This window comes from Gymnoscopelus braueri, assembly GCF_963280865.1.
Source record: "Gymnoscopelus braueri genome assembly, chromosome: 18".
Lineage (NCBI taxonomy): Eukaryota > Metazoa > Chordata > Actinopteri > Myctophiformes > Myctophidae > Gymnoscopelus > Gymnoscopelus braueri.
Genome location: NC_137618.1, coordinates 42,615,944 through 42,642,843, shown reverse-complemented (window position 1 = coordinate 42,642,843; position 26,900 = coordinate 42,615,944). Strand labels below are relative to the sequence as shown.

At 38.4% G+C, this 26,900-nt stretch overlaps 4 protein-coding genes across 5 annotated transcripts; all 4 read left to right on the top strand.

Annotated features, from left to right (window-relative positions):
* Positions 1-99: 99 nt before the first annotated feature.
* Positions 100-5,768, top strand: LOC308073556 (granzyme-like protein 1). Its single transcript, XM_080412515.1, has 5 exons — positions 100-796; positions 2,672-2,819; positions 3,391-3,529; positions 4,178-4,441; positions 4,799-5,768. Exons 1-5 carry the CDS (start codon positions 748-750, stop codon positions 4,958-4,960), a joined length of 762 nt encoding a protein of 253 aa, XP_080268641.1. The 5' UTR covers positions 100-747; the 3' UTR covers positions 4,961-5,768.
* Positions 5,769-13,041: 7,273 nt separating this feature from the next.
* On the top strand, positions 13,042-15,112 carry LOC308106064 (E3 ubiquitin-protein ligase TRIM39-like). 2 transcript variants are annotated; one of them, XM_080457072.1, is made up of 2 exons: positions 13,042-13,116; positions 13,327-15,112. In XM_080457072.1, exon 2 carries the CDS (start codon positions 13,336-13,338, stop codon positions 14,977-14,979), a length of 1,644 nt encoding a protein of 547 aa, XP_080313198.1. In that variant the 5' UTR covers positions 13,042-13,116; positions 13,327-13,335; the 3' UTR covers positions 14,980-15,112. The 2 variants fall into 2 exon arrangements, with proteins under 2 accessions (XP_080313198.1, XP_080313199.1); XM_080457073.1 differs by having other exon boundaries at positions 13,055-13,116; positions 13,334-15,112.
* A 2,009-nt stretch (positions 15,113-17,121) lies between these two features.
* Positions 17,122-20,834, top strand: LOC308073553 (granzyme F-like). The gene is made up of 5 exons (XM_080412512.1): positions 17,122-17,227; positions 18,330-18,477; positions 18,581-18,728; positions 19,124-19,390; positions 19,903-20,834. The coding sequence occupies exons 1-5, from the start codon at positions 17,179-17,181 to the stop codon at positions 20,062-20,064; spliced, it is 774 nt and encodes a 257-aa protein (XP_080268638.1). The 5' UTR covers positions 17,122-17,178; the 3' UTR covers positions 20,065-20,834.
* Positions 20,835-22,947: 2,113 nt separating this feature from the next.
* LOC308073557 (granzyme B-like) lies at positions 22,948-26,875 on the top strand. Its single transcript, XM_080412516.1, has 5 exons — positions 22,948-23,077; positions 24,309-24,459; positions 24,552-24,690; positions 25,756-26,019; positions 26,138-26,875. Exons 1-5 carry the CDS (start codon positions 23,029-23,031, stop codon positions 26,294-26,296), a joined length of 762 nt encoding a protein of 253 aa, XP_080268642.1. The 5' UTR covers positions 22,948-23,028; the 3' UTR covers positions 26,297-26,875.
* Positions 26,876-26,900: the final 25 nt, after the last annotated feature.

Genomic DNA, 26,900 nt, shown 5'->3' with positions numbered 1-26,900 from the left:
CTGACAACATCTTGAGTACATTTAAAGCTCTCCCTCTCTTCATTTAATGTATCTTTAAATGCTGGTAGAGCCTTGTGGAAGCCTTCGTTGGCTGGTTCTGTAGTCGTCTTCTTTCTTTCCTTTTTACCCCTTTTTCTTCCCAATTTAGTCGTTATGCCAATTGATTACTCCCCTGTACCCACAAACATTTGTGTGTGTTGTCACTGCTGTTGGATCTACTGGCTAACCTGCCAGTGAGGAGCCCCCACCGGGAGGACGTAGAGCCTTTGTCCTACTCCTCCCGCCCAACACTCCTGCCGCCCTCAGCCCGCAAGATTACGTACAATGACAATTATCACCCTCCCCGCCTGGCGGGAAATTGTGTGGAAAATGTTTAATCATTTTAATTTGTTTAACACAAATCCTCTCTTCTGGGGGTCCCTGGCACAAAATATTTTCAGATGGGGGTCCGTGGCCAAATATATATCAATTTGGGGGTCCTTGACTTTGGGAACTACTGGTGTAAAAAGTACCCTATTCGGATTTGTTTTTTTTTTCATGTGCATGGAAAACAGGCTAACCACAGACAAAAGAGCCGTTTTTACACAGACGTGCTTCAGTGTAAAGGTGTGATATTTCCCCCTCACCTCATCTCTGCATGAGTCATATTATGAACAATGAACATGGACCCCCAGTTTCCTGTGGAGGGTTGGAGGGTAGAACACTTGTTGGCAGATCACCAAATCCAGCTCAAACTGTTCACATGCAATGATGCTCCTCTACTTCATAGCTGTGCTTCAGCTGCTGTCCCTCACTGGTAAGATTACAATTTTATTGGCTTTCACAAAAATACAAGTTGATTGCTGGTTGATAACACTATCATCTCGTTGTTGTGTGGCAGAAACCTCTTAAATCCATATTGTAACTTTTTGTGTGTTTTTTTTTTTTGTAAATTAATGCCCTACTTGATCATACTGCGTCACACAAAAGCATCAAAAGTAGCAGATCCACAAGCTCCGAAACGTGCGTTTTGGTCTTGTAGATTTGCTACTTTTGCTATTTTAGAATTTGAATCCTGTAAAGTAACAGTTTTGGACATATGAGGTTTCCTCATGTCGTTTTTTCAGTAAATAATTATACTTGAAAAGTGCCACAACGTTTCAGGCAGAACACTCAGACTTAAGTGCTTCTAATTGTCTCATTCAGTTGAATCATTGAATATAATGGAAAATGTTGTTCAACCCTGATATTGATGACCCTCTATTGAATGAGGCTAAACAGTAATTTAGTGTGATGTAATTAAAGATAATATCATATCTTTTTCATTATCTTATATAAAAAATATAATTGTATTATTTATTGTTTTACTGATTCAATAAAAATTCCCTCACGGGCAGGAAGTGAAGTTTGAGAATCACTGCATAGAATCTATCTACTGTAGGCCTAGCCTAGTACAGTTCACACATGTACCACAACCTTCAACCTATCTAGACATGAACCATGTGACAGATGCCACCTAGTTACAGTACAGCCACATGATCACTCAGGCTGTTGAAACTTTTGTTTATTTACTTTATTTTTTTGTTTATTTACTCTGAAATACTTAAGATTTGTATTATTGCCAGTGGCATTTTTGTGGTAACTGAATGACAACTGTTTCACATTACTTTTTCCTGTTATTACATTTTTTTAAAAATAAAAATGTAATCTCAGGGGCATGCTGGTTGGTAGTTGCTGGCTACAATAACCACGACTTCCTATTTTCGGTTCCGCCTGTAGATCTGTGTTTGCATGTATCGCAACCCCCCACCCACCGCCCCACACCCAATTTCCTGTTTCTCTGTCAGTGCTGTTGGGCAGAAACCTCTTATCTCCATATTCCAACTTGTGTTTTTTCCCCGTAAATGAATGCCCTACGTGATCATACTACAGCGTCACTCAAAAACATCAAAAGTAGCAGATCTGGCCCGGGCCGCTGGCCTAGCGGTTCGGGCACCTAGGCTCCAAAGTAGCCTCACAGCGCGTCGCAGGTTCGAGTCCCGATCCCGACGGCCTTTGCTGTGTGTCACTCCCCCTCTCTCTCTCCCCATTTCCTGTCTAACTTCATTTCACTATCAGTAAAGGCAAAAAAGAAAAAGTGCCAGATCCACAAGCTCAAAACGCTTGATCTGCTACTTTTTCTGTTTTTGAATTTGAATCCTGAAAAGTAACAGTTTTGGACTTATGAGGTTTCCAAAACATCACATTTAGGTTCCATCTTCTATTTCAGTGTTTCAGTGAGTCAAGACTCAAAAGTGGGTCAAATGTTGTTCTGACAGGGTCACGGACAGGGATATTTATTTTGGAATAGCACATTTACAAGGTCGCAACACGGCACATTGTGACCTTGTAGATCGGCTGATATTGATATTGTTGGCGAAGATATTTAGTGTAGTAGAGGCATAACAGGAGGGGGGCTTGTATAGCACTGGTTCCCATTTGTGTGTCGTGGAGAAGTAGTGCTATTTTCACTAGTTTGGGTCCCGGGGAGACATCAAATGTCTCTTTTGGGTCTTGAGCTAAAATGTTTGGGAACCACTGTTGTATATGGTTTAGGTGATTAAGTTGGTCACTAAACTAAACCGATATGAAACAAACAGAGGCCCTGTCCTAGATAATGTGTTTTACATTCAGTTTGTGTTTTTCATGTAAGGGGCTTCTGAGAGCGGCATAGTGGGAGGAAAAGAATCCAAGCCTCATTCCAGACGCTACATGGCGGAACTTCAAGTACGAGGAGGACATGTTTGTGGAGGCATTCTCATTCGAAAGGACTTTGTTCTAACCTCGGCACATTGCAAACAGTGAGTTCATTTTTCTTATTGAGAGTAAAACAAAACCTGATTTATACAATGAGTAATGTAATATATCACGGCTATTTATTTAAAGGTAGGGTAAATGATATTTTTTGGTTAAAACAATACGTTTTTATTAAAGCACTATATTCTGATAGTAATCATTGCTAGAGCGTTTGTTCAGTAACAGGGTTTTCCCTGTCTCTCCAGCTCTTTAATAAACAGAACAAACCTTTTCAGGTAGGTGACAACATTTCAGCCAATCAGGAGAGCGTACCCATTTATCAGCTTCATTTCCAGTTCCAATTTTGTCTGCTCATTTCTTTGTGTCATCATTCCAATTGAATTTGTTTAATCTGTATCTTGTCTGAGTTCTGTTTCCTGATTTGATAAAATCGGCATCCTGACCTGAAAATGCATTTTCTGTTCAATAAAGAGCTGGAGAGACATGGAGACTCCTGTTAACAAACACTCTATCTATAGCAATGAGTACTATCAGAATATAGAGCTATTTAACACTTATTTTAACCAAAGAAAATCACTTACCCTGCCTTTAACCTTCATTTCTGTTAAATTTCAGTAAGGACTTGATGGTGGTACTTGGAGCACACAACAGAACCAAAGATGAGAAGAGTCAACAAAAGATCTCAGTGGCCGAGTACATTCCACATCCTAAATATTATGATGGCAAATTCAAAAATGACATCATGCTTCTGAAGGTAATCATCTCTCACTGTGTAAAATCAACTAATATCACTTATGGACTGTGACTTATTTAGAAGCAAAAGTAATGTTAGTACAGTAGTCATTAAGACTAATGTGGGAAATGCTTGAAAATTAAAACTGAAAACTTTAATTATGATGCTATACGTAGCTATACATCCCCCACCCACACACTGGAATTTCTGGTACATTCTCCCTTTGTGGTTAGTCAATGGCACCTCTAATCTTGTTCAGTAAAGTATTGACTCTTGCAGCCATGGACATTTCACCTGCACCACTGAAGTAAGATTCTCATGGTATTATTATGAGCTACTTGAAGCCTCTGTAGACCTGTTTTTGCAGTTTGACCACAAGAGTGCAGTATAGAGTTATGTACAATATTTTCTGAACAGAGAATGTGAGAGAACGTTTGCTTGTGCCTGCTGTACTGTGGCATTGCCTATAAGTATCATCTGTCATTTGTTGTGTAATGTTCAAGATATTTTAAAATGTAAAAAAATATATATGCCTCCGTATACTGCAGATTCCACCTGCTGTTGCCATGTGTTCATTAAACATAATCTAATGTGAGGAAAATTAAGCCAGTTTCTCTGTATCTTCACACATAGAGCTGATCTGAGAACTGTTCTGTTTTTTTTTTGCAGTTAAAGACAAATGCCAAACTGAACAAGAAGGTGCAGACGATTGGACTACCCAAGTGGAATCAGAAGATCCACACCAACACCAAGTGCTTAGTGGCTGGCTGGGGCCGAACTGACCCCAGTGCTGACTCCCCTCCCTCTGACGTACTGAGAGAAACCACCATCAAGATGGCCGGTGCTGAATGCAAAACAAAGTGGCAAGACTACTTCTCTACTGACCAGATGATATGCACCCACACTGATGGAAAGAAGGCAGGGATCTGCCAGGTAATTGAACAGAAATTTGAAGTTTATTGTGTTGTAAGAAATGCTGCCATCAGCATTCCAGAGATAAATATTGTGAAAATAGCAGATCGACAAACGCCTGTTGTGAACTCTTAGATCTTTCTTATATTATTTGACAATTTGGCCAACGTTTCACCAGTTTTGTTTGTTGATTACTTTTGATTCAGTAATGGTCTTTTTTTTTTATTAAAAAGGTCTTGAAAGTCCTTAAATTGTCTCGTAACTGTCATCTGGGGACCCCCTGAAAATCATGTGGTGACTCCCCTTGGGGTCCCGACCCACAGGTTGAGAACCACTGTCCTACAAGACTTGATGTCTCTTTATTTTTTTTCCTTTTAGGGAGACTCCGGTGGTCCACTCATCTGTGCCGGCAAACTACATGGCATATCTGCCTTTACATTACGACCTGAAAATGGTGGATGTGATGACCCCAGCTACCCACATGTGTTCATTAAAGTCCCCTTCTTCAGCCAGTGGATCAAAACAGAGATGAAGGGGTGAGGATGTGTTGCATATCGTTGCTGTCAGGCAGAAACCTCTTATCTCCATATTTTAACTTTTTGTGTTTTTTCGTAAATTTAACACCCTACTTGATCATACTACAGCGTCACACAAAAGCATCAGAAGTAGTAGATCCACAAGCTTGAGCTTGTAGATCTACTGTAGAGCTACTTTTGCTGTTTTTGAATTTGAATCCTGAAAAGCAACAGTTTTGGAGATAATGTGGTTTCCACCTGACAGAGACGATATAAGGCCATGGAAGAGGTTAACAGAATGTTACCACAGAGAAACACACACTGTAGGCTGCAACAACAACAAAAGCCATTTTGATTTTTTTTTTGTAAATCTTGTCAAATCATGTGAATATTATACACACAAAATAAGCAATCCATTTCTTAATATAGAAGCAAAACTTAGGAATAAAGGTGGTTTATTGTATTAACCGAGTTGTACTGAACTCATCACATTTATAAGTATATTTCCCCACACTCTATCATTCAGCCATCTTTCACTGCAAGTTCTGTAATGTTTTAAAGATGATACAGATAATGTATGCAAAATATAATCATTAATGAAAAACGTGTTGGTCCCTTTTACACATTCCCTGTGTCAAGGTTTAAATACTTTTCTTTACACCATCTGCTCCTCTTTGTGAATGAAATTCAGTAGCAATTAATAAGCTTTCATCTGCCATGGTCTATTTGACAATTTCATGGAAAGACCAGGCAGTTCTACTGTATAGCCAGTTTAGAATTAGGACACATGAAATTGAACTGTGCGTAACATAAAGTTAATAAACATAATTAAATACACAAGGTTCAATGTGTTCTCCTTTATCACGTATCACGCGCAGGTACACACAAACTGTGTGCAAGGTCATAGGTTATCAACATATATTATAAACATTTATGTGTGCATGTAAAAGCTGTTATGTGACCGTGGCATTGTTCAACACACAGACAGGCTGTCGGTTGGCATTTGAAATAAGCCTTTACTGTGCTTCATTTTCTTTTCTCTGGACAGATTTTTTTATATGCCTGATTGTTTGGGGGAAAGAAGCTATTTAGCTTTATTTATCTACTGCCAGTGCCTTGTAGCTATGGATCCTATATAGAGTCAGACCAGAAGTATTGTCATATTGTCAAGAGTGGGTGAGGTAGGTGTATTAATGAGAGTTTATAGAATAGCATGGTTGACCACAGAGCAGCTCCTCAGTCATAGTGCAAGCTTTTGAAGTTGAACCGTTTCCTTTCTGTGAAACCTGTCATCTGCACAGAAACGATCGATAGGTTTTGTGCTACTATGTGAGTTGATTGTGGTAACACTGTGTGTTGTGTTATTGTCAATATGATACAGACAAAGAATGATAAATACAAATTTACCTGACTCTGATTTCTGGTGAAATAACTCTCCTCTGTTAACTATTATGGAGAGGGGGGAACAAATCATGTATGTTCTCTGGTGCTCCTAAGGAAACACGCAGGCCATTGAGGCCAAGAACCACTGTGCACTGTGCAGCATTACATTTCAGACAGCAACAATGGCCACAGACCACACAGTTTCCATACATGCATGCTTCAGTGTAAAGGTGTGATAATTCTCTTTCACCTTGTCTCTGCATGAGTCATTCGAACAACAAACATCGACCCTCAGAGTTTCCTGTGGAGGGTAGAACAGTGGACCGATAGATCTCTGAGGCCTGGCTCACACAGTTAAAACAATCGTTTTGACGCTGCCTTTTGCCTTACGTGAAGCATAAGGCCGTTTCAATTCATTCCCTATAGAAGTCACGTGGTTTGCTGTTTTATGCGTGCCTAACGGCTCTCTGGCTTTAACCACATACAGCCGATCTACAATGTGACACGTTATGAGCTTGTAGATGAAATTGAACCGTGTGTAATATAAAGTTAATAAACATCATTAAATGCACATGTGTTCTCCTTTTTCACATATTGCGTACAGGTACAGACAAACTGTGTGCAAGGTCATACAGTAGGTTAACATCTTTTATAAACACATGTGTGCTTGTAAAAGCTGTTATGTGACCTTGGCATTGTTCAACCCAGGCTGTCGGTTGGCATTTGAAATAAGCCGTCACCGTGCTTCATTTTATTTTCTATGGACAGATTGTTTATATGCCTGATTGTCTCGGGGGAAGAAGCTATTTAGCTTTATTTATCTACTGCCAGTGGCATTGTAGCTATGGAGCCTGTATGTAGTCAGACCAGAAGTTATTGTCATTTCTGATGTGGCTTAAAGACAAGAAGAGTGGGTGAGGTACTGTAGGCGTATTAATGAGAGTTTATAGGCAAGCATGGTTGACCACAGAACAGCTCCTCAGTCGTAGCGCAAGCTTTTGAAGTTGAACCGTTTCCGTTCTGTGAAACCTGTCATCTGCACAGAAACGATCGAGAGGTTTTGTACTACTATGTGAGTTGATGGTAACACTGTGTTGTGTTATTGTCAATATGATAAAGACAAAGAATGATAAATTAAAACTTGCCTGACTGGGATCTCTGGTGAAATAGCGCTTCTCTGTTAACTATTATGGAGGGAGGGGAAAACATATTGTTGTATGTTCTCTGGCGCCTAAGGAAACACACAGGCCATTGAGGCCAAGAACCAGTGGTGTAAAGTAACTAAGTACATGTACTCAAGTACAGTACTTAAGTACAATTTTGAGGTATTTTTTACTTTACTGGAGTATTCCCAATTACTTTTTACTTCTACTCCACTACTGTATCTCAGAGGCAAATATTGCACTTTTGCTCAACTACAATTAATTGAAAACTTAAGTTACTAGTTACTTTGCAATTATCAATTATTATATCATAAAACATACATTAACCACTTTAGCCCTATTTTATACATAGGCTATTTGAAAATAGCTGATCTACAAGCTCCCAACGCGTCGCATCGCGACATGTTGTGAGCTTGTAGTCTGCTCTGTAATCTGCTATTTTCAAACATTTTAGTTTTACTTTTGGTACTTTATGTACATTTTGATACCAATACTTTTGTACTTTTACAATTCAATTTATTTTTAATTCCGGACTTTTACTTTATATTTTGCAGTATTTCTATATTGCAGTATTGATACTTTTACTTAAGCAGTATTGAGTACTTTTTCCACCACTGCCAAGAACCACTGTGCACTGTGCAACGTTACATTTCACACAGCAACAATGGCCACAGACCACACAGTTTCTACATGCATGCTTCAGTGTAAAGGTGTGATAATTCTCTTTCACCTTGTCTCTGCATGAGTCATTCGAACAACAAACATCGACCCTCAGAGTTTCCTGTGGAGGGTAGAACAGTTGACTGTCAGATCACTGACAGACAAACTGTCCATCTATTCTGTATCATAATTCTGCCACAGTGTTGGCAATGTACACAGATTTGTGACATGACTTGTGGATTATGTACTCAAAATAAACTGGTAAAATATACATCCATTATACATTATATACATTATTTTGTAGCTATCTTTCATGTCTGACTGCAGGGACAACCACAGAATGACACCCCTTGGTGCTTGTTATGCACTTTGATGCCTTGCTCAATGACACTTACAGCAAGAGGACAGTTTCTCCATTTATCTTATAACTTTAAACCCTAGGCCTAGATAATGACAGTATTGTCTTTCTACATGATGCCCTGGTTCAGGTGAGGTCCAATTCACATATAAAATGTGTTCAGTAAGTATTAGATAGGTGTGTGTGTGTGTGTGTGTGTGTGTGTGTGTGTGTGTGTGTGTGTGTGTGTGTGTGTGTGTGTGTGTGTGTGTGTGTGTGTGTGTGTGTGTGTGTGTGTGTGTGTGTGTGTGTGTGTGTGTGTGTGTGTGTGTGTGTGTGTGTGTGTGTGTGTGTGTGTGTGTGTGTGTGTGTGTGTGTGCGTGCACGCACGCCCACAGCAAGCCCTTCTGCACCTCAGTGTTCTGATTGATTGATTGAATACTTCATTAACAAGATTGTTAACAGTACATGCTGAAAGTATAACACAACAAGCTTGGAGTGGCTTGTTTCCATTGTGGTCTGTACCTGCACCCGTAGAGAGGTAGGTTAATATGGAGGTTGAGTGTGTGTGATGTCCTATACTACTGAAGTTGCAATGCGTGCAATGGCTTTGTTGTTTAGTTCTGTGAGGTTGGGTGTGGGGAGACCAATTATCAGAGGTGGACAAAGTACTCGACCCTAGTACTTGAGTAAGTTTGCTTTTAAATATACTTAAGTATTCAAAAGTACATGCTTTTAAAAATACTTAAAGTACAAGTAAAAGTAAAAGTAGCAGTACATTTCTTAATTTTTATATGATGAATTGCTGTAATGTTTTCACAATTAATTCATAGGACCTCGTAACTCTTGTTTCAGAGAAGTAACTGCATGCACTGATGTGCTTGCTTGTAGAATCACTATGTTATACAAAAGCCTGCAGAAACACCTATAAAAACATAGAAATGACTGAGGAACCAGAACAAAATAATTGTACTCCTATACAAGATGTAATAATACAGAAACATTGAATTAGTATGATTACTAGATTAACATCAAATATATTGCTTTTGCTTACTAAGAAGTGTAAAAGAAAGGCTTAACAAGGGGGTCGAGTGCCATGTAGTAGCCATGTTCGATTCTGCTTCGATAACTGGATGTCGTACGACAAAGTATACGTCCAGCTTAACCACCCCAGAGCTGCCTTCCTCTTGGATCTGGTCCTATTTAAACAGCATTTCTCAGTAATATGGCAATGGATTAATTAAGGAGCTGTGTCAGTGTCCTAACAAAGCAAGGGGGTTGACTAGTGGTCACGTTGACGCATCACTCCAATGAACAGCAGCAGCCAGTGCGGTACAGGGTATCTACGTGTATAATTATATCTATGGAATACCACTACTAAAACTCCTCCAAAAATGTAAGCCACAGACCAGGGGTCATCACCATGCCAGCTTGTGACGGACATTTTGATAAATATTTTATTTTTGTCACGGACATACAAAATAACTGGTATGTATATATGTATATATATATATATATATATATATATATATATATATATATATATATATATATATATATATTCTTTCCTTTTTTCTGAAAAGTTCAGAACGAAACACATTTGTGACGTGAGTGCTAATTAAAGAAGGTTAGAACAGAAGGTCCCCCCCCCCAACAGTTTCATTGTGGCCATGAGATCTATTTAGCCACTGGCTTTTCATCTTATTATAGACCCCTAATTCAAATAATGTAAAGATAATAAGTCAATAGTTCAAGTATAATTATGAAAAAGGTGTAATGCACACCAAACAATAATACAAACATTATTTATGCTTAACATACTGATGATTGCACTTGACTTGATATTTCTATATGGCAATGGTTGAAATTTCAGTTCCTTAGTTTATTTATTTTTCTCAGTTCTCTGTCTGCTGGAAATGTTTAGTCAAACGACGTGTGGTTTGTCCGCAAGTTCTCTTTTTTCCCCATCACTGTGCAGTTCTCGCTGATGAGACAAATACTTACAGTAGAATAATGATGAGAGAGCTCTATCCAGTTCCATGTATGGTATACAAATACATATGGCTGAGATAAATGGTAAATGGTGCATTTATCGCACTTTTATCCAAAGCGCTTTACATAGATTGTGCATTACATTCACCCATTCACACACATTCATACACCGATGGCAGAGGAAACCATGCAAGGCACCAACCTGCTCATCGGGAGCAATTAGGGGTTCAGCGTCTTGCTCAAGGACACTTCGACACTAACTCTGGGGGAGCCCCCAAACCCGGGATCAAACTGGGAACCTTTCGGTTTCCAGTTTACTCTACCCGGCCACTCTACCCCTGAGCCACTGCCGCCCCCGAGATTTCAGTTTCAGTTCACTTTTTGTCTGTCTTCTTCTTTTCTCTGTCTGGTGGAAAGGTCTAGTCAAATGATTTATGTTTTGTCAGCATAGGCGGCGGGTGAGCTTGACAATTGGGAAGGCTGGGGTTCGGCCGTGCGCGAAGCGCACGAGTGCCGAAATCCCTGCACGCGCGCGAAGCAGGGAAAAATTGCGTTTTCTGGGCGGATTGTGTTAGTTTCTTTTTGGTTTTTGGTTACTTTATTTCGGCTTTACGGTTAGGGTTAGGGTTAGGTTATGGTTAGGTTATTTAATTCTTATTTTTGCCTGATTTTATACTGATTTATTATCAAAGAATTAACTAAATAATGCTGCGCACTTATATATATATAATTTGCCCAATTCCTAGAATTTCCCAGCATAACATTTGGGAAGGCTTAGCCTACCCTAGCCTTCATTACCCGCTGCCTATGTTTGTCAGAATTAAAGTGTCTTTCCAAGTTCCCTTTCTTCACTTACTGCATAGTTTTCCCATCAAATATAATGTGTTGTATACTATGTCTTTTGTCTTATGACATCTGTTCCCAAACTCATTCAACTGATGTCTTGTCTCATTAGATGTGGTTGAAAAATAGTAGTAGCTTAATAAACAGGTAACACACGTGTACCAATGATATGCTGCCAGGGTCAATCCTGTGTTAATTCACACTGCCCCACTCATTTGTTAGTTTCAAGAGTTGTGGTTTCTGTTAAGGTGAACAAGTATTCGATGTTGATGAGAAAGTCTCAGACCATGTGTAGGTGGTATGATGTAAGGTATGCCAGTGTAACAATTAAATAATTAAGGCAGCTATTAGCAAATTACTTACATTACATTACATTACTTCTAGCTGTCTGTCTTGCATCCTCACCTGAGGCAATCATGTACGGGTACCAACGCAACAAATCTCCTGCAACATATTAATGAGCAAGTCATCCCGACACTTTACGAGTCACCAAAATCATTCAAACAAATTGTTTAAAAAATAATATTGTGAATATTTAAGATTATGTACACATTATAAACAAAATACAAAATGTGCTACGGACATGGACAAGTATTGCCACAGACACGTTTGTCCGTGTACAGACATGTTGATGACCCCTGCCACAGACATAGACAGTGCTATAGAGCAGAAGTGTGACCAATTGCATTTCTGGAAGAAAAAAAAACCAACCTAAAAGTACTCAGTACTTTACAGCCTTCCTAGAAATGTACTCGAGTAAAAGTAAAATATTTATCTTGGAAATGTACTCGAGTAAGAGTAATAAGTATCAAACAAATCTAATACTCAAGTAAAGTATAGATCCTCAGAATCTGTACTTAAGTACAGTACTCAAGTACATTTACTCCATTACTGTCCACCACTGCCAATTATACTGTTGGCAGTGTTATGCTTGTGAATTTGGCCCGATTACGAACTAATAGCTTATAGCGGATAACGGATTGCATTTAAAGCTCTCCCTTTTTATGAATTTCATGTATTTGTTAATGGAGGCCTAGGTGGTTCTGTAGTTTAGTGTGAATTAAGATTTTTTTTTTGTGATTTCTCTTCCCAGTGTCTGTCATAACTACACTGCTTAGCTAGTGTGACAAGCTGAGCTGGTCCACATAATGCCATACTGCAGCACAGACCTGCTCGCTTTGTCATGGGTTCGAATTTGATTCACGACATATAGGTTATAATGCTAAATGACTTGTGTTTGACGAGCGACACCAATATGAAAAAACAAAGCCTAAATTAGGCTTAAGACCGTGGTTTTGAATCGATGAACTGCGTGACTGTGAGGAAGTAAAATATTGAAAATTGGAAATACTCCAGTAAAGTAAAAAATCCTCAAAATTTGACTTAAGTACAGTACTTGAGTAAATGCACTTAGTTACTTTCCACCACTGCATGTGTACACAGACATGAATCATAAATGCAAAGGTGGGCTGTAAACACGCCCCTAAAGGTAAAAACAGATGAAGTACAGAGAAGAGTGGAGGTTGTGAAGGATTAACAGCAGCAACAGAGCAGCCTCTCAGTCAGTGACGCAATCTGAAGTGAAACTTCAAGTGTTCATGTAGTTTGGTGGCAGCACACACACACACACACACGTAGCCTGGTAAACCCCCCTCCCTCCGGAAATTTCATTTGTATTTTAAAATCAAATACAAATGAGATTTCCGGAGGGAGGGGTTTACCAGGCTAACACACACTCGCTCTCTACTAAAAAACCTTCAGTTCAACAGGATATTTGCTGAAACATTGGGAACGTAAAGACAGGTGAGTACATGAGATATGGATGTATTATTCTGTAACAGAGAACAAAGGCATATTAAACTGCATCCAGACATGATCTCCCCTTAATTTCGTTGTGTGTGCCAACATTATTGAGGTCTATTCTAATGTGATGATCCAGATGAGATTCATAACTATTAATCTGTGAGTAGTAGCATTCAAGAATTACATGTTTTTCCCCATGTTTATTTTCAGTGTATAGTAATGGCATGTGCCAGCAGTCTCCTGTCTGAAGAGCAGTTCCTGTGTTCTATCTGTCTGGAGGTGTTCACTGATCCAATCACCACTCCATGTGGACACACCTACTGCAAAACCTGTATCACACATTACTGGGACACTAATGATGTGTGTCAATGTCCACTATGCAACGAAACCTTCGATAAGAGACCAAAGTTCTCTGTTAATAAGGTCGTCTCTGAGATGGCTGATCGGTACAGGAAGTCAAAGCAGCTGAAAAATAATTCCAACGTAAACCAGGAACCTGCTGAACCAGATGAAGTCTCCTGTGACGTCTGTGCTGAGACCAAGCTCAAGGCCGTGAAGTCCTGCCTGGTGTGTCTAACCTCCTACTGTGAGACTCACCTGGAGTCTCAGCACAGAGCCACACCGTTAAAACGACACAAACTAATCGACCCTGTAAAGAACCTGGAAGACATTCTGTGTAAGAAACATGAACGACCTCTGGATATGTTCTGTAAGACTGATCAAATGTGTGTTTGTCATTTTTGCACCGAGTCCGACCACAAGTTACATCAAATTGTATCTCTGGAAGAGGCATATGAAGACAAGAAGGCTGAGCTGGGAAAGACAGAGGCTGAAGTTCAGCAGATGATCCAAGAGAGACAAGTGAAGATTCAGGAGGTCAAACACTCAGTACAGCTCAGCAAGAAAGATGCAGACAGAGAGACAGCAGACAGTGTGCAGGTCTTCACTGCTCTGATGAGCTGTGTTGAGAGAAGCCAGGCTGAGGTCATTGATGTGATTGAAGAGAAGCAGAAAATAACAGAGAAACAGGCTGATGGTTTCATTATAGAGCTGGAACAGGAAATCACTGAGTTAAAGAAAAGAAGCTCTGAGCTGAAGCAGCTCTCACACACTGAAGACCACCTTCACCTCCTCCAGAACATCCCATCCATCAACACCCCTCCACCCACCAAGGACTGGACAAAGGTCAATGTCCATCAGTCTCCACATGTGGGGACAGTGAGGACAGCTGTGGCTCAGCTGGAGAAGACACTCAGTCAAGAGATGGAGAAGAGGCTGGATGATGCTAAGCTGAGGAGGATCCAGCAATATGCAGTGGATGTAACTCTGGACCCTGATACAGCACACTGCAATCTCATCCTGTCTAAGGATGGAAAACAAGTGAATGATGGAGTTTTAAAGAAGAAACTCCCAGATAACAAAGAGAGATTCTCTGATTGTTCCTGTGTCTTGGGAAAACAAGGATTCTCCTCAGGAAGGTTTTACTATGAGGTTCAGTTTAAAGGGAAGACTGAGTGGGATTTTGGAGTGGCCAGAGAGTCCATCAACAGGAAAGTGGAAATCACAGTGACCCCTGACGATGGTTACTGGACTATAGGGTTGGAGAATGGAAATGATTTTTGGGCTAATGCTGGCCCTTCTGTCCCCCTCCCTGTAAGAAAGAAGGTCAAGACAGTGGGAGTGTTTGTGGATTATGAGGAGGGTCTGGTCTCCTTTTACGATGTGGAGACCAGAGTTCATCTCTACTCTTTCACTGGCTGCACCTTCACTGAGAAAATCTATCCATTCTTCAGTCCATGTGACAATGATAGTGGTAAAAACTCTGCTCCTCTGATCATCTCTCCTGTCATTCACACTGATTAGACTCATTTAATCCTCAGTTTTACATGAAAATGATATGGAAGGACTAATTTGCATGTTTATTTTTCATTAACTGTTATTTCAAATTAAGCCATTTACTGTAACAGTTGTTCCTAACAGATGTATTCTATTGGCAGTGGTGAAAAGTACATATACTTAATTTCTACTCTACTACATTTCAGAGGCAAATATTGTACTTTCTACTCAACTACAATTATTTGAAAACTTTAGTTACAAGTTACTTTGTAGATTTAGATTATTATTACAAAACATACAATAACCATGTAAGATCTATGTTATACTTTGGCTGTTCGAAAATAGCTGATCTACAACCTGTGGCGAAGCTTGTAGATCGGCTAATTTCGATAAAGTTTGACACATTTCTACACGTTTTTGTGCTTTTACTTTGTAAAGTATTTGATGCCAAAACGTTTTTACTTTGAATACAGACCTTTTACTTATAGCGTTGCTGTTGGGCAGAAACCGCTTATCTTCATATTTTAATGTTTTTTCATAAATTAACGCCCTACTTGATCATACTACAGCGTCACACAAAAGCATCAAAAGTAGCAGATCTACAAAAGCTCGGAACTCGCCGTGAAGCGACACGTTTCGAGCTTGTAGATCCGCTACTTTTGCTATTTTTTTATTTGAATCCTGAAAAGTAACAGTTTTGGAGATATGAGGTTTCCCCCCGACAGAGACGATAGAATAGTATTCTTATATTGCTACTTTTTACTGAGTACTTCTTCCACCAGTGTCTATTGGTGCATTAGTCCAACTGACTGAGAAACTATTCATTCTTCATTCTTTATTCCTCATCCTAATAACAATGGTAAAAACTCTGCTCCTCTGATCATCTCTCCTAGGTTAGACTTTTCCTTACAATGTCTAAAAGAGTTGTAATTATTGCATTATTACATAATGTTGATTTGTAAATTTTATTTTATATTACTTAAAACTTACATTCAAATACATGCAAATCCTAACATTACCATTTTTGCCACCAATTTGAAGAAATAAGCGTTGTAAAATAATGTAAAAATAGAATTCTGTGCATGTATACAGTATATTAGAAACTTACCCTAACCCTTGACTATTCATACAAAATTAATATGGACAATTAAATATGAATCCTTAACTTTTATATTACTATTATTTTATTATATAAATAAAGTTGAAGTTGTCTACATGTGTCTCTGTGTGTCTCTGGACAAATATGAACAGGCGTGATGTCATATCTGACCTCGAACTAATGTGCAGAAACCTGGGTACCGCCGGATAGTGATATATAATATATATTATATTATAATATATAAACAAGCACAGTACTGAGGTCATAGTAGGCTACTATTATCATAGCAGTGACTTCATGTTGGTCGTTTTCCAAGTACTATTTTGGCTGCACAATGCCAGGCAAAATGGTTGCTGATATACAAACAGACTCAGTACTGACAGTATAGTACTGATGACCAGGGGTGCAATGCTCACGGGACGGCCTTGCACGCCGTGCCGGAACCTATTTGACCAGGAGCACACGCAGGCACACGCATAGATTTAAAACTACTTTAAATTCGCACCTCAACAAAGTTTTCAAAGGCTCCCGACTCACACCTAGCGAATTAACATGGGCCTAGATGCATATCAATTGTCCATTGTGTGACTTGCAGTGTAGGTGTTAAGCGACGTGCACGTCACGTCATTGAAATAGAGTGCAAGAACATACCAAATGAGCATTGCATGCCTGGTTATAGGTGCTCTCTCTCTCTCTCTCTTCCCTCTCCTTCCTGTCATTCCCAATATTCTGGTCAAGCAGAAATACATGTATCCTGAAATATATGGCAGCGCTAAAGAACTACCGTGGTTATTGATGGTTTTCGAGTAAAAAGGCACCATGTCAACGTGTTACACTACCAGCAATAAAAATCAGTTAATTATTTTAGTAAATTCATACACAGCTAAATCCTGAATTAATTGAACTTGGTGTAAAGAATGACCATATTAGGGATTTTTTTTACACTCGTTCAGGTGCACGAAGAACAGACATGCTTCAGGGTAAATGTGTGATATTTCCCCCTCACCTCATCTCTGCATGAGTCATATTATGAACAACAAACATGTACCCTCAGTTTCCTGTGGAGGTTTGGAGGATAGAACACTTGTTGGCAGATCACCAAAACCAGCTCAAACTGTTCACATACAATGATGCTCCTCTACATCATAGCTGTGCTTCAGCTGCTGTCCCTCACTGGTAAGATTACATTTATTATCATTATTATTACTACTACTAATTGGCTTGGCTGTTAAGATAATCAGCCAAGCTACAGTTTCATTGCAAAAATATATACCACCACCATGTTTAAAGAAAATACAAGATTGCTAATGTCATGAGCTGTTTATTAACATTGAATTATTCTTACAAATTTCCTATTTTTGCCTATGTAGCTTTTTTTCCTCTTTTTTTTAACTTACAAAAATGTTGACGAGAACGTTTCAGGCAGACACTCATCCTCAATATGTGCCTGTCAATTGTCTTATTCACGTCAATATCGTTGAATATACTGGAAGAACATTTAGAAAATGTCTCAAATCAAACCTGACACTGAAAGGTGGCATCTAGCTACAGCTTCATGACTACTCACAGGAAAAAAAGTCTAGAATATGGATGGACGTGTCCCAAATAAACCCTTTATATACAATATGTAATTTTTTTTTCTAGTTTAGTGTTTCCATGAGTCAAGACTCAAAAGTTGTTCTGACAGGGTCAAGACAAAGAACAACTTTAAAAGGGTTATTTCACCTCTAGTGTCATTTTAATAACATCTATTCTGGCTTTTGTGAGCACCCCAGACCATTATTTGATATTCGTTTGATGAAACACACCCCCTTCCTATACAACCCATTGTAACTTCAAACTCCATTTTTAATTCATTGAACCCATCCTTGGTTCTGGTGATTGATGTCCTTATAATGTGTGAGGGGGTTGTTTTTTCAATTACTTTTTTCATAATGTTTTTAAAAGAAATTGTTTTGAAAAAATATATTAAAAAAAATTAAATACAAAAAATTACGAACGAAAAAATGAATAAAAAAAAAAACATGACCCCCTCACGCAGTAGAAGGACAAGATTGTTGAACATTTCTGAATATAATTTCCTTTTTTTCATGTTCTAAATTTTAATACAGCAAAGCATTAATATTGAAAAGAAAATATACTTTGTGATTAGTACTTTTGAATACTTGAGTATTTACTTGAGCGTACACTTTGACACCATACACTTTGACGCCATACACTTTGATGCCTTGTCCTAGGTAATGTGTTCTACATTAATGGTCTGTGTTTTTCATGTAAGGGGCTTCTGAGAGCGGCATAGTGGGAGGAAAAGAATCCAAGCCTCATTCCAGACGCTACATGGCAGAACTTCAAGTACGAGGAGGACATGTTTGTGGAGGCATTCTCATTCGAAAGGACTTTGTTCTAACATCGGCACATTGCAAACAGTGAGTTATTTTTTCTTATTTAGAGTAAAAATAAATCGGATTAATACAGTACATTGAATAATGTAATCATGGCTATTTAACTTTCACTTCTATTATATTTCAGTGATGACATGCTGGTGGTACTTGGAGCACACAACATAACCAAACATGAGACCAGCCAACAAAAGATCCCAGTTGCTGAGTACAATCCACATCCTAAATATGACTACACTGATGACACAAACTCAAAATATGACATTATGCTTCTTAAGGTAAACTCACATTGTGTAAAACTAAACTTATCACTTCTGAAAAGTGTCTGTCTTATTTAGATATAAAAGGTAATGTCAGTATAGATATTCATTAACAATAATTTAAGAAATATTAAAGCCCCACTATGCAATACCTGATGTACCCATTGTCAGAATACCTTTTGTCCAAGATATTCCTCCTTATATTTACTTACTTACTTACTGTATAAATGCGTAATATATACTATAATGTGTCAGATATACCCATACTACCGAAAGCAAATTCCACCTGCTGTTACCATGTCATCATTAAACTAAATCTAATCTCTGCTAAATCACGAGGCAAATTAATCCAGCATCTCTGTGACTTCACACATAGAAAGAGCTGATCTGAGAACTGCTGTGCTCTTTTGCAGTTAAAGACAAATGCCAAACTGACCAAGAACGTGAAGCCCATTCAACTACCCAAGTGGAATGAGAAAATCAAAAACAACACCAAGTGCTTAGTGGCTGGCTGGGGCCGAACTAACTCCAGTGCTGGCTCCCCTCCCTCTGACGTACTGAGAGAAACCACCGTCAAGATGCAGGCCCGTGCTGAATGCAAAAGAATTTGGCAAGACTACTTCTCCACTGACCAGATGATATGCACCCACACTGATGGAAAGAAGGCAGGGATCTGCCAGGTAATGGAACAGAAATTTGAAGATTACTGTGTTGGAAGAAATGCTGCCATCATCATTGAAGTCCCCACTTCTCTCCTACAACAGTGGTTCTCAACCTTTTTAGGCAGCGACCCCCCCCCCCCCAAATAATCTGGAGACCCTGACAAGTACATGGAATTGTAGGAGTTGAGGCATTACATTTAGTTCGACTTGTTTCCACAGATAAATATTGTGAAAATACGCTCACAACGCCTTGCTACGCGAGGCGTTGTGAGCTTGTAGATCGGATTTATTTATTTTTTTGCCTCTTTCTTATATTATTTGACAATTTGGCCAATGTTTCACCAGTTTTGTTTGTTTGTTGATTACCTTTGATTCAGTAATGGTCTTTTTTTTAGGTGTTAAAAAGGTCTCTTGACTGTCATCTGGGGACCCCTGAAAATCATGTGGGGACTCCCCTTGGGGTCCCGACCCACAGGTTGAGAACCACTGTCCTACAAGACTTGATGTCTCTTTATTTTTTTCCCTTTTAGGGAGACTCAGGTGGTCCACTCATCTGTGCCGGCAGGCTACATGGCATATCTGCCTTTACATTACGACCTGAACATGGTGGATGTGGTAACGCCAGCTACCCACATGTGTTCATTAAAGTCCCCTTCTTCAGCCAGTGGATCAAAACAGAGATGAACGGGTGAGGATGGGTTGCATATAGTTGCATAAAAGTAGCAGATCTACAAGTTCGAAACGCGGCACGAAGCGATGCGCTTTGAGCTTGTAGATCTGCTACTTTTGCTGTTTTGGAATTTTAATCCTGAAAAGCAACAGTTTTGGAGATATGAGGTCTCCACCCGACAGAGACTATATAAGGCCATGGCAGAGGTTAACAGAATGTTACCACAGAGCCATACAACACACTGCAAACGGCAACAACAACAAAAACAATTTGGAATTTATTTTTGTAAATCTTGTTCAATCATGTGAACATATACACACAAAATAAGCAATCCATGTCCTAATATAGCAACAAAACTAAGTAATAAAGGTGGTGCATTGTATAGACCGAGTTGTATTGAACTCGGAGGAACTCATCACATTTATAAGTATATTTCCCCACACTCTTTCACTGTTAAAAGGACCATACTAAGAGTCTGGCATGTTTTGAACATTGTTTATGTCTCACAATACACTGGACATTACTGATAATGATTTGACTGGTAAGCATTCCGTCCATTTCAATACAGTATGAAATCAACTTGCAGTTATACTCGATACTTGCTTCATATATGTTCTGGTAGTTGCTGTAGTGTATGTTGCCATTGTGTTTGTATGCTTTTTGATGAAAAAATTGTTGATGAAAATTGTTGTTGAAAAAAGTCGCTGGAAAAAAGATTGATTCATGAACAAAATGTGTTTCTTAACTTCTAAACCAATTACAATATGTTTAGCCATCTCTGACTCAGTTATTCAGCAAGTTCTGTAATGATTTTTAAAGATGATAGAGATAATGTAAGCAAAATAAAAAAAATATAATCATTAATGGAAAACTTGTTGGAAATTGATTTAATAGCAATTAATAAGAGATCATAGCTTTCATCTGCCATGGTCTAGTAGACAATTTCATGGAATGACCAGGCAGTTCCACTGTACAGCCAGTTTAGAAACTTAACTGTGTGTAATATAAAGTGAATAAACATAATTAAATGCATAAGGTTCAATGTGTTCTCCTTTATCACGTATCGCGCGCAGGTACACACAAACTGTGTGCAAGGTCATAGGTTATCGACATCTATTATAAACATATATGTGTGCATGTAAAAGCTGTTATGTGACCGTGGCATTGTTCAACACACAGACAGGCAGTCGGTTGGTATTTCAAATAAGCCTTTACTGTGCTTCATTTTCTTTTCTCTGGACAGTTTGTTTATATGGCTGATTGTCTGGGGGAAAGAAGCTATTTAGCTTTATTTATCTACTGCCAGTGGCCTTGTGGCTATGGATCCTGTATAGAGTCAGACCAGAAGTTATTGTCATTTCTGATGTGGCTTAAAGACAAGAAGAGTGGGTGAGGAAGGCGTATTAATGAGAGTATAGGCAAGCATGGTTGACCACAGAGCAGCTCCTCAGTCGAAGTGCAAGCTTTTGAAGTTGAACCGTTTCCGTTCTGTGAAACCTGTCATCTGCACAGAAACGATCGATAGGTTTTGTACTACTATGTGAGTTGATTGTGGTAACACTGTGTGTTGTGTTATTGTCAATATGATACAGACAAAGAATGATAAGTACAAATTTACCTGACTGTGATTTCTGGTGAAATAACTCTCCTCTGTTAACTATTATGGAGAGGGGGGAACAAATCATGTATGTTCTCCGGTGCTCCTAAGGAAACACACAGGCCATTGAGGCCAAGAACCACTGTGCACTGTGCAGCATCACATTTCAGACAGCAACAATGGCCACAGACAACACAGTTTCCATACATGCATGCTTCAGTGTAAAGGTGTGATAATTCTCTTTCACCTTGTCTCTGCATGAGTCATTCGAACAACAAACATCGACCCTCAGAGTTTCCTGTGGAGGGTAGAACAGTTGACTGATATATCTCTGAGGCTTGGCTCACACAGTTAAAACAATTGTTTTGACGCTGCCTTATGCCGTACGGAAAGCATAAGGCCGTTTCAATTCATTCCCTATGGAAGTCAAGTGGTTTGCTGTTTTAAGCGTGCCTCACGGCTCTCTGGCTTTAACCGCATACAGCCGATCTACAATGTGATGAGCTTGTAGATCTGCTATTTTCTGATTTTTTTTGTACTTTTACTTTGGTACTCAAAGTATATTTTGATGCTAAAACGTTTGTACATTTCAAGCTCCAATTTAACACTAATGGTGTGTATTGGTCAACATAATTTTTTTTTTTTTACCCCTCCTCCCCACTAAGTTGATGATGAATCGAATGGTATAGGTCTCGATTTCTCTAACCTTTGGGAAAGTGGTTAAATCAAGCATTGAAATATCCCCCAGAAATCTGTAGTGTTGAGACCAAAATCGTAAAAATAAATGTCATTCCCAATCTTCTGGTCAAGCTGAAATATCCTGAAATATATGGCAGTGCTAAAAAACTACCGTGGTTATTGATGGTTTTCGAGTAAAACACACCATGACAACGTGTTACACTACCAGCAATAAAAATCAGTTAATTATTTTAGTAAATTTATACACAGCAAAATCCTGAATGAATTGAACTTGGTGTAAGTAAAGCATGCAGGGTTTTCAACAGGTGGTCCGTGGACCACTGGTGGTCCGTGAAGGTATTGCATGTGGTCCCTGACCATGCATTTAATAATGAAGGAAAGTGAAAGATTTGTATTTATCCCATGGAACAGTGCGTTAACGACATGGTGACCTATGACGACGCGTCAATGCTGTCAGTTACTGTGAAGTCGGAGGTCAAGAAACTCCACTCTGTGTAATTTTCTAATTCCCTTTTAAATACACAGAAAAGGGAATTAGAATCTCAAGAAGGGGAAGTGTACCAGATTGTCTGGTTGAGTAATCATTATTAAGAAATGTGCCCATATAATCACATAATGTGTCTGCTTACTCATACATAAGTACAGTAGGTACTGTAGGTCACCCATACCAGCTCAAACTGTTCACATTCAATGATGCTCCTCTACATCATAGCTGTGCTTCAGCTGCTGTCCCTTACTGGTAAGATCACATTTATCATCATTATCATTATCATTATTATTATTATTATTATTATTATTATTATTATTATTATTATTACCCTTATTATTATTATTATTATTATTATTATTACTATTATTATTATCATAATTATTACTACTACTACTACTACTACTACTACTACTATTTTTTTTTATAAATCTATAACATGGTTAAGATAATCAGCCAAGCTACAGTTTCATTGCAAAAAATATATACCACCACCATGTGGAAAGAAAATGCAAGATTGCTCATGTCATGAGCTGTTTATTAACATTGAATTATTCTTACAAACAATTTCAGTTTATGTAGATTTTTCCCCTCTTTTTTTAACTTCCAAAAATGTTGATGAGAACGTTTCAGGCAGACACTCATCCTCAATATGTGCCTGTCAATTGTCTTATTCACATCAATATCGTTGAATATACTGGAAGAAAATTGCATGTCTAAAATCAAACCTGACACAGAAAGGTGGCATCTAGCTACAGCTTCATGACTACTCACAGGAAAAAAAGACTGTCCAGAATATGCCAGAATATACCCTTTGTAGGCTATACAATATGTAAACATTTTTACTAGTTTGGTGTTTCCTTGAGTCAAGACTCAAAAGTTGTTCTGACAGTCAAGTACGAAGAACAACTTAAAACGGGTTATTTCACCTCTAGTGTCATTTTAATAACGTCTACTCTGGCTTTTGTGTGCACCCCAGACCGTTTTTAAGTTGCTTGATTCAATATTTAGATGTTTGATATTCATTTCAACAAATACTCCCCCTTCCTACAGTATATAAACTCATTGCAACTTCAAACTCCATTTTAACCAAGATAGATTCATTGAAAACACCCATCCTTGGTTCTGGTGACTGATACGGTCCTTAGAATGTGTGAGGGGGTTGCTTTTTCAATTTATTTTTTTATAATGTTTTTTAAATAAATTGTTTTGAAAGAATATATATATAAAAAATTAAATTAAATGGAGGTCAAAAAGAGGAATAAAAAAAACATGACCCCCTCACACATTAGGATACAATTGTTGAACATTTCTGAACATAATTTTTGTTCTAAATTTCAATACAGCAAAGCATTAATATTGAAAAGAAAATGTACTTCGTAATTAGTACTTTTGAATACTTGAGTATTTACTTGAGTATACACTTTGAGGCCGTGTCCTCGGTAATGTGTTCTACATTAATAGTCTGTGTTTTTCATGTAAGGGGCTTCTGAGAGCGGCATAGTGGGAGGAGAGGAATCCAAGCCTCATTCCAGACCCTACATGGCAGAACTGCAAGTACGAGGACATCATACTTGTGGAGGGATACTCATTCGAAAGGACTTTGTTCTAACCTCGGCACATTGCCATGAACAGTGAGTTCATTTTTCTTTAAAACTGAATCTGATTTCTACATTGAATAATGTAATATCATGGCTATTTAACTGTCACTTCTATTATATTTCAGTGATGACATGCTGGTGGTACTTGGAGCACACAACATAGCCAAAAATGAGACGAGCCAACAAAAGATCCCAGTTGCTGAGTACCATCCACATCCTAAATTTGATGTCAAAACCAAGAAATATGACATTATGCTTCTGAAGGTAAACTCACATTGTGTCAAACTAAACTAAAATCAGTTCTGAAATCTGTCTCATCTTATTTAGATATTTAAACAAGTAATGTGAGTATAGTCATTCATTAAGATTAATTTGCAAAACCTTCACTTTCATTATGATGCTAGCTCGACAACTTCTGCTTCTTATGTAGACATTAAACACCTTGTCATCTAAATTAGTAGACACTACATATTACTGCCATGCTCAGACATCCTGTTTTAAAAACTGTTTTAACCTCTGCTATACAGACATTAATCTTACTAAAAGTATATCTTATTGACAACCTCTGATCTCATGAACTTTTGTCCTGCTGATATTCTAATTTTATATCAGACTCAGGATCCAGATAAAAAAGACAGTACATACAGAATGACATATACAAAATATCAATCGAAGATAGTTTAAAGGAGGGGGGAAACAACATCTTCAACGAGACAACTGTACTAAATTTCTTCTCAGCTGGGATTGGCAGTGTGTAGTATTAAACCTTATGTTTGATAAAACCAAGATGATTTAATTATCAGTCATTAATCCAGCAAATACATTTGGACGATGCATTTGTAAAGTATTAACTCATGCACTCACAATTTACTTGCACTACACCATGTAGGTCTCTTAGATAATATTATTATAAGCTATTGAAGTCTCTGTAGACTTGATTGTTTGTAGTTTGACCACAAGGGCGCAGCATAGAGTGATATACATCTTCTCTCAATCTGTAGCCTACACAATACATACTGAGGTATTGCCTATACTTGTCATCACAGGTTTTACTTTTTCTGTAATAAATGTGTAAGCTATTTTAAAATGTACAAGATGTGCCTCCTTATACTGTTAAGTGTATGTGTACTCTATGTATATAATAGGCTGTATGTAATATAATGTGACAGTATTGGAACCTGAATCCAAATGTTGCCATGTTTTCATTAAAATGTCTGAATCTAATAATGAATCGAATCACTGATAAATCACATGAGAGGAAAACTAAGACAGTTTCTCTGTAACGTCACACGTAAAAAAATCGGAGAACTGCTCTGTTCCCTTTCACAGTTAAAGACAAATGCCAAACTAAATGTGAACGTGATGACCATTGGACTTCCCAAGAAGGATGAGAAACTTCCTGCCCAGACTGAGTGCTTAGTGATGGGCTGGGGTCGAACTGGACCCAAGACCCCTCCCTCTGAAGCACTGAGAGAAACCAAAGTCAAGATAGAGTTCAGTGATGAATGTAAACACAAGTGGGGGGAATACTTCGCCAGGGACCAGATGATATGCACCAAAGCCAACAAGAAGACGAATGTGGGAATTCAGCAGGTAATGGAACAGTATTTGAATAAGATGATTTAATCTGTTCGGTGAAATGCTGCCAATATCATTGAAGTCCCCACTCCTCTCCTCCAAGGCTTTGATGTCACTTTATTTTTCTCTTTAGGGAGACTCCGGTGGTCCCCTCGTCTGTGGTGGCAAAGTGCATGGTATATCTGCCTTTGTTGATGATCATTATGACTGGAGGACTGACAAGTACCGCCCGAATGTGTTCATTGAAGTCTCTTTCTTTATCCAATGGATTGAAACGGTGATGAAACGGTGAAGATGTGTTGCATATAAGGCCATGGAAGAGGTCTGCAGAATGTTCCATCCTTTTGTCATGCACATAAAAAATATCACAGAGCAATATAACACACCGTAAACTTTTTTTGCAAATCTTTTACAAATAGTCAACCACAAAATAAACAATCCATTTGCTAATATAGCAAAACTAAGGAATACATTGTAGACTGATTTGATTTGTACTTAGATCGTTTTAAGTATATCCCTACCCCCTCTTTCAGTCTTAAAAGGACCATACCGACGGTCAGTCTGGTATGTTTAGTCGATTGACTATGACGCACCATACACTGTACACTTCTGATGATCATTTTACAAAACATTCCATTCTTTTCAATATGGTATGAAAATGTACTTATAGAGACTTGGAAATTGCTTAGGACACACTGAACTTTGTTGCACACATTTTTTTGTTAAACATACGTTATTGTTGTGTTTTAATACATTTTAAAGTGTGTATTGATTTTAAAAGCATAGCTGAAAACAATCCCCAGAGAGAAGGTTAAAACAAAATTCACAACTTCTTAACCAATGATGATTAGCCATCACTGACTCTGTTATTATGGTAATGAAAATGGATATAATGT

What these genes read in the sequence shown, in the direction of transcription:
- LOC308073556 (XM_080412515.1), top strand. Translation starts at nt 748, where the DNA reads ATGATGCTCCTCTACTTCATAGCTGTGCTTCAGCTGCTGTCCCTCACT. An exon ending in ATGACATCATGCTTCTGAAG is followed by an intron (nt 3,530 to 4,177) that starts GTAATCATCTCT and finishes TTTTTTTTGCAG; the next exon opens with TTAAAGACAAATGCCAAACT. An exon ending in AGAAGGCAGGGATCTGCCAG is followed by an intron (nt 4,442 to 4,798) that starts GTAATTGAACAG and finishes TTTTCCTTTTAG; the next exon opens with GGAGACTCCGGTGGTCCACT.
- LOC308073553 (XM_080412512.1), top strand. Translation starts at nt 17,179, where the DNA reads ATGATGCTCCTCTACATCATAGCTGTGCTTCAGCTGCTGTCCCTCACT. An exon ending in TCAGCTGCTGTCCCTCACTG is followed by an intron (nt 17,228 to 18,329) that starts GTAAGATTACAT and finishes TTTTCATGTAAG; the next exon opens with GGGCTTCTGAGAGCGGCATA. An exon ending in AGAAGGCAGGGATCTGCCAG is followed by an intron (nt 19,391 to 19,902) that starts GTAATGGAACAG and finishes TTTCCCTTTTAG; the next exon opens with GGAGACTCAGGTGGTCCACT.
- LOC308073557 (XM_080412516.1), top strand. Translation starts at nt 23,029, where the DNA reads ATGATGCTCCTCTACATCATAGCTGTGCTTCAGCTGCTGTCCCTTACT. An exon ending in TCAGCTGCTGTCCCTTACTG is followed by an intron (nt 23,078 to 24,308) that starts GTAAGATCACAT and finishes TTTTCATGTAAG; the next exon opens with GGGCTTCTGAGAGCGGCATA. An exon ending in TCGGCACATTGCCATGAACA is followed by an intron (nt 24,460 to 24,551) that starts GTGAGTTCATTT and finishes ATTATATTTCAG; the next exon opens with TGATGACATGCTGGTGGTAC.
- LOC308106064 (XM_080457072.1), top strand. Translation starts at nt 13,336, where the DNA reads ATGGCATGTGCCAGCAGTCTCCTGTCTGAAGAGCAGTTCCTGTGTTCT.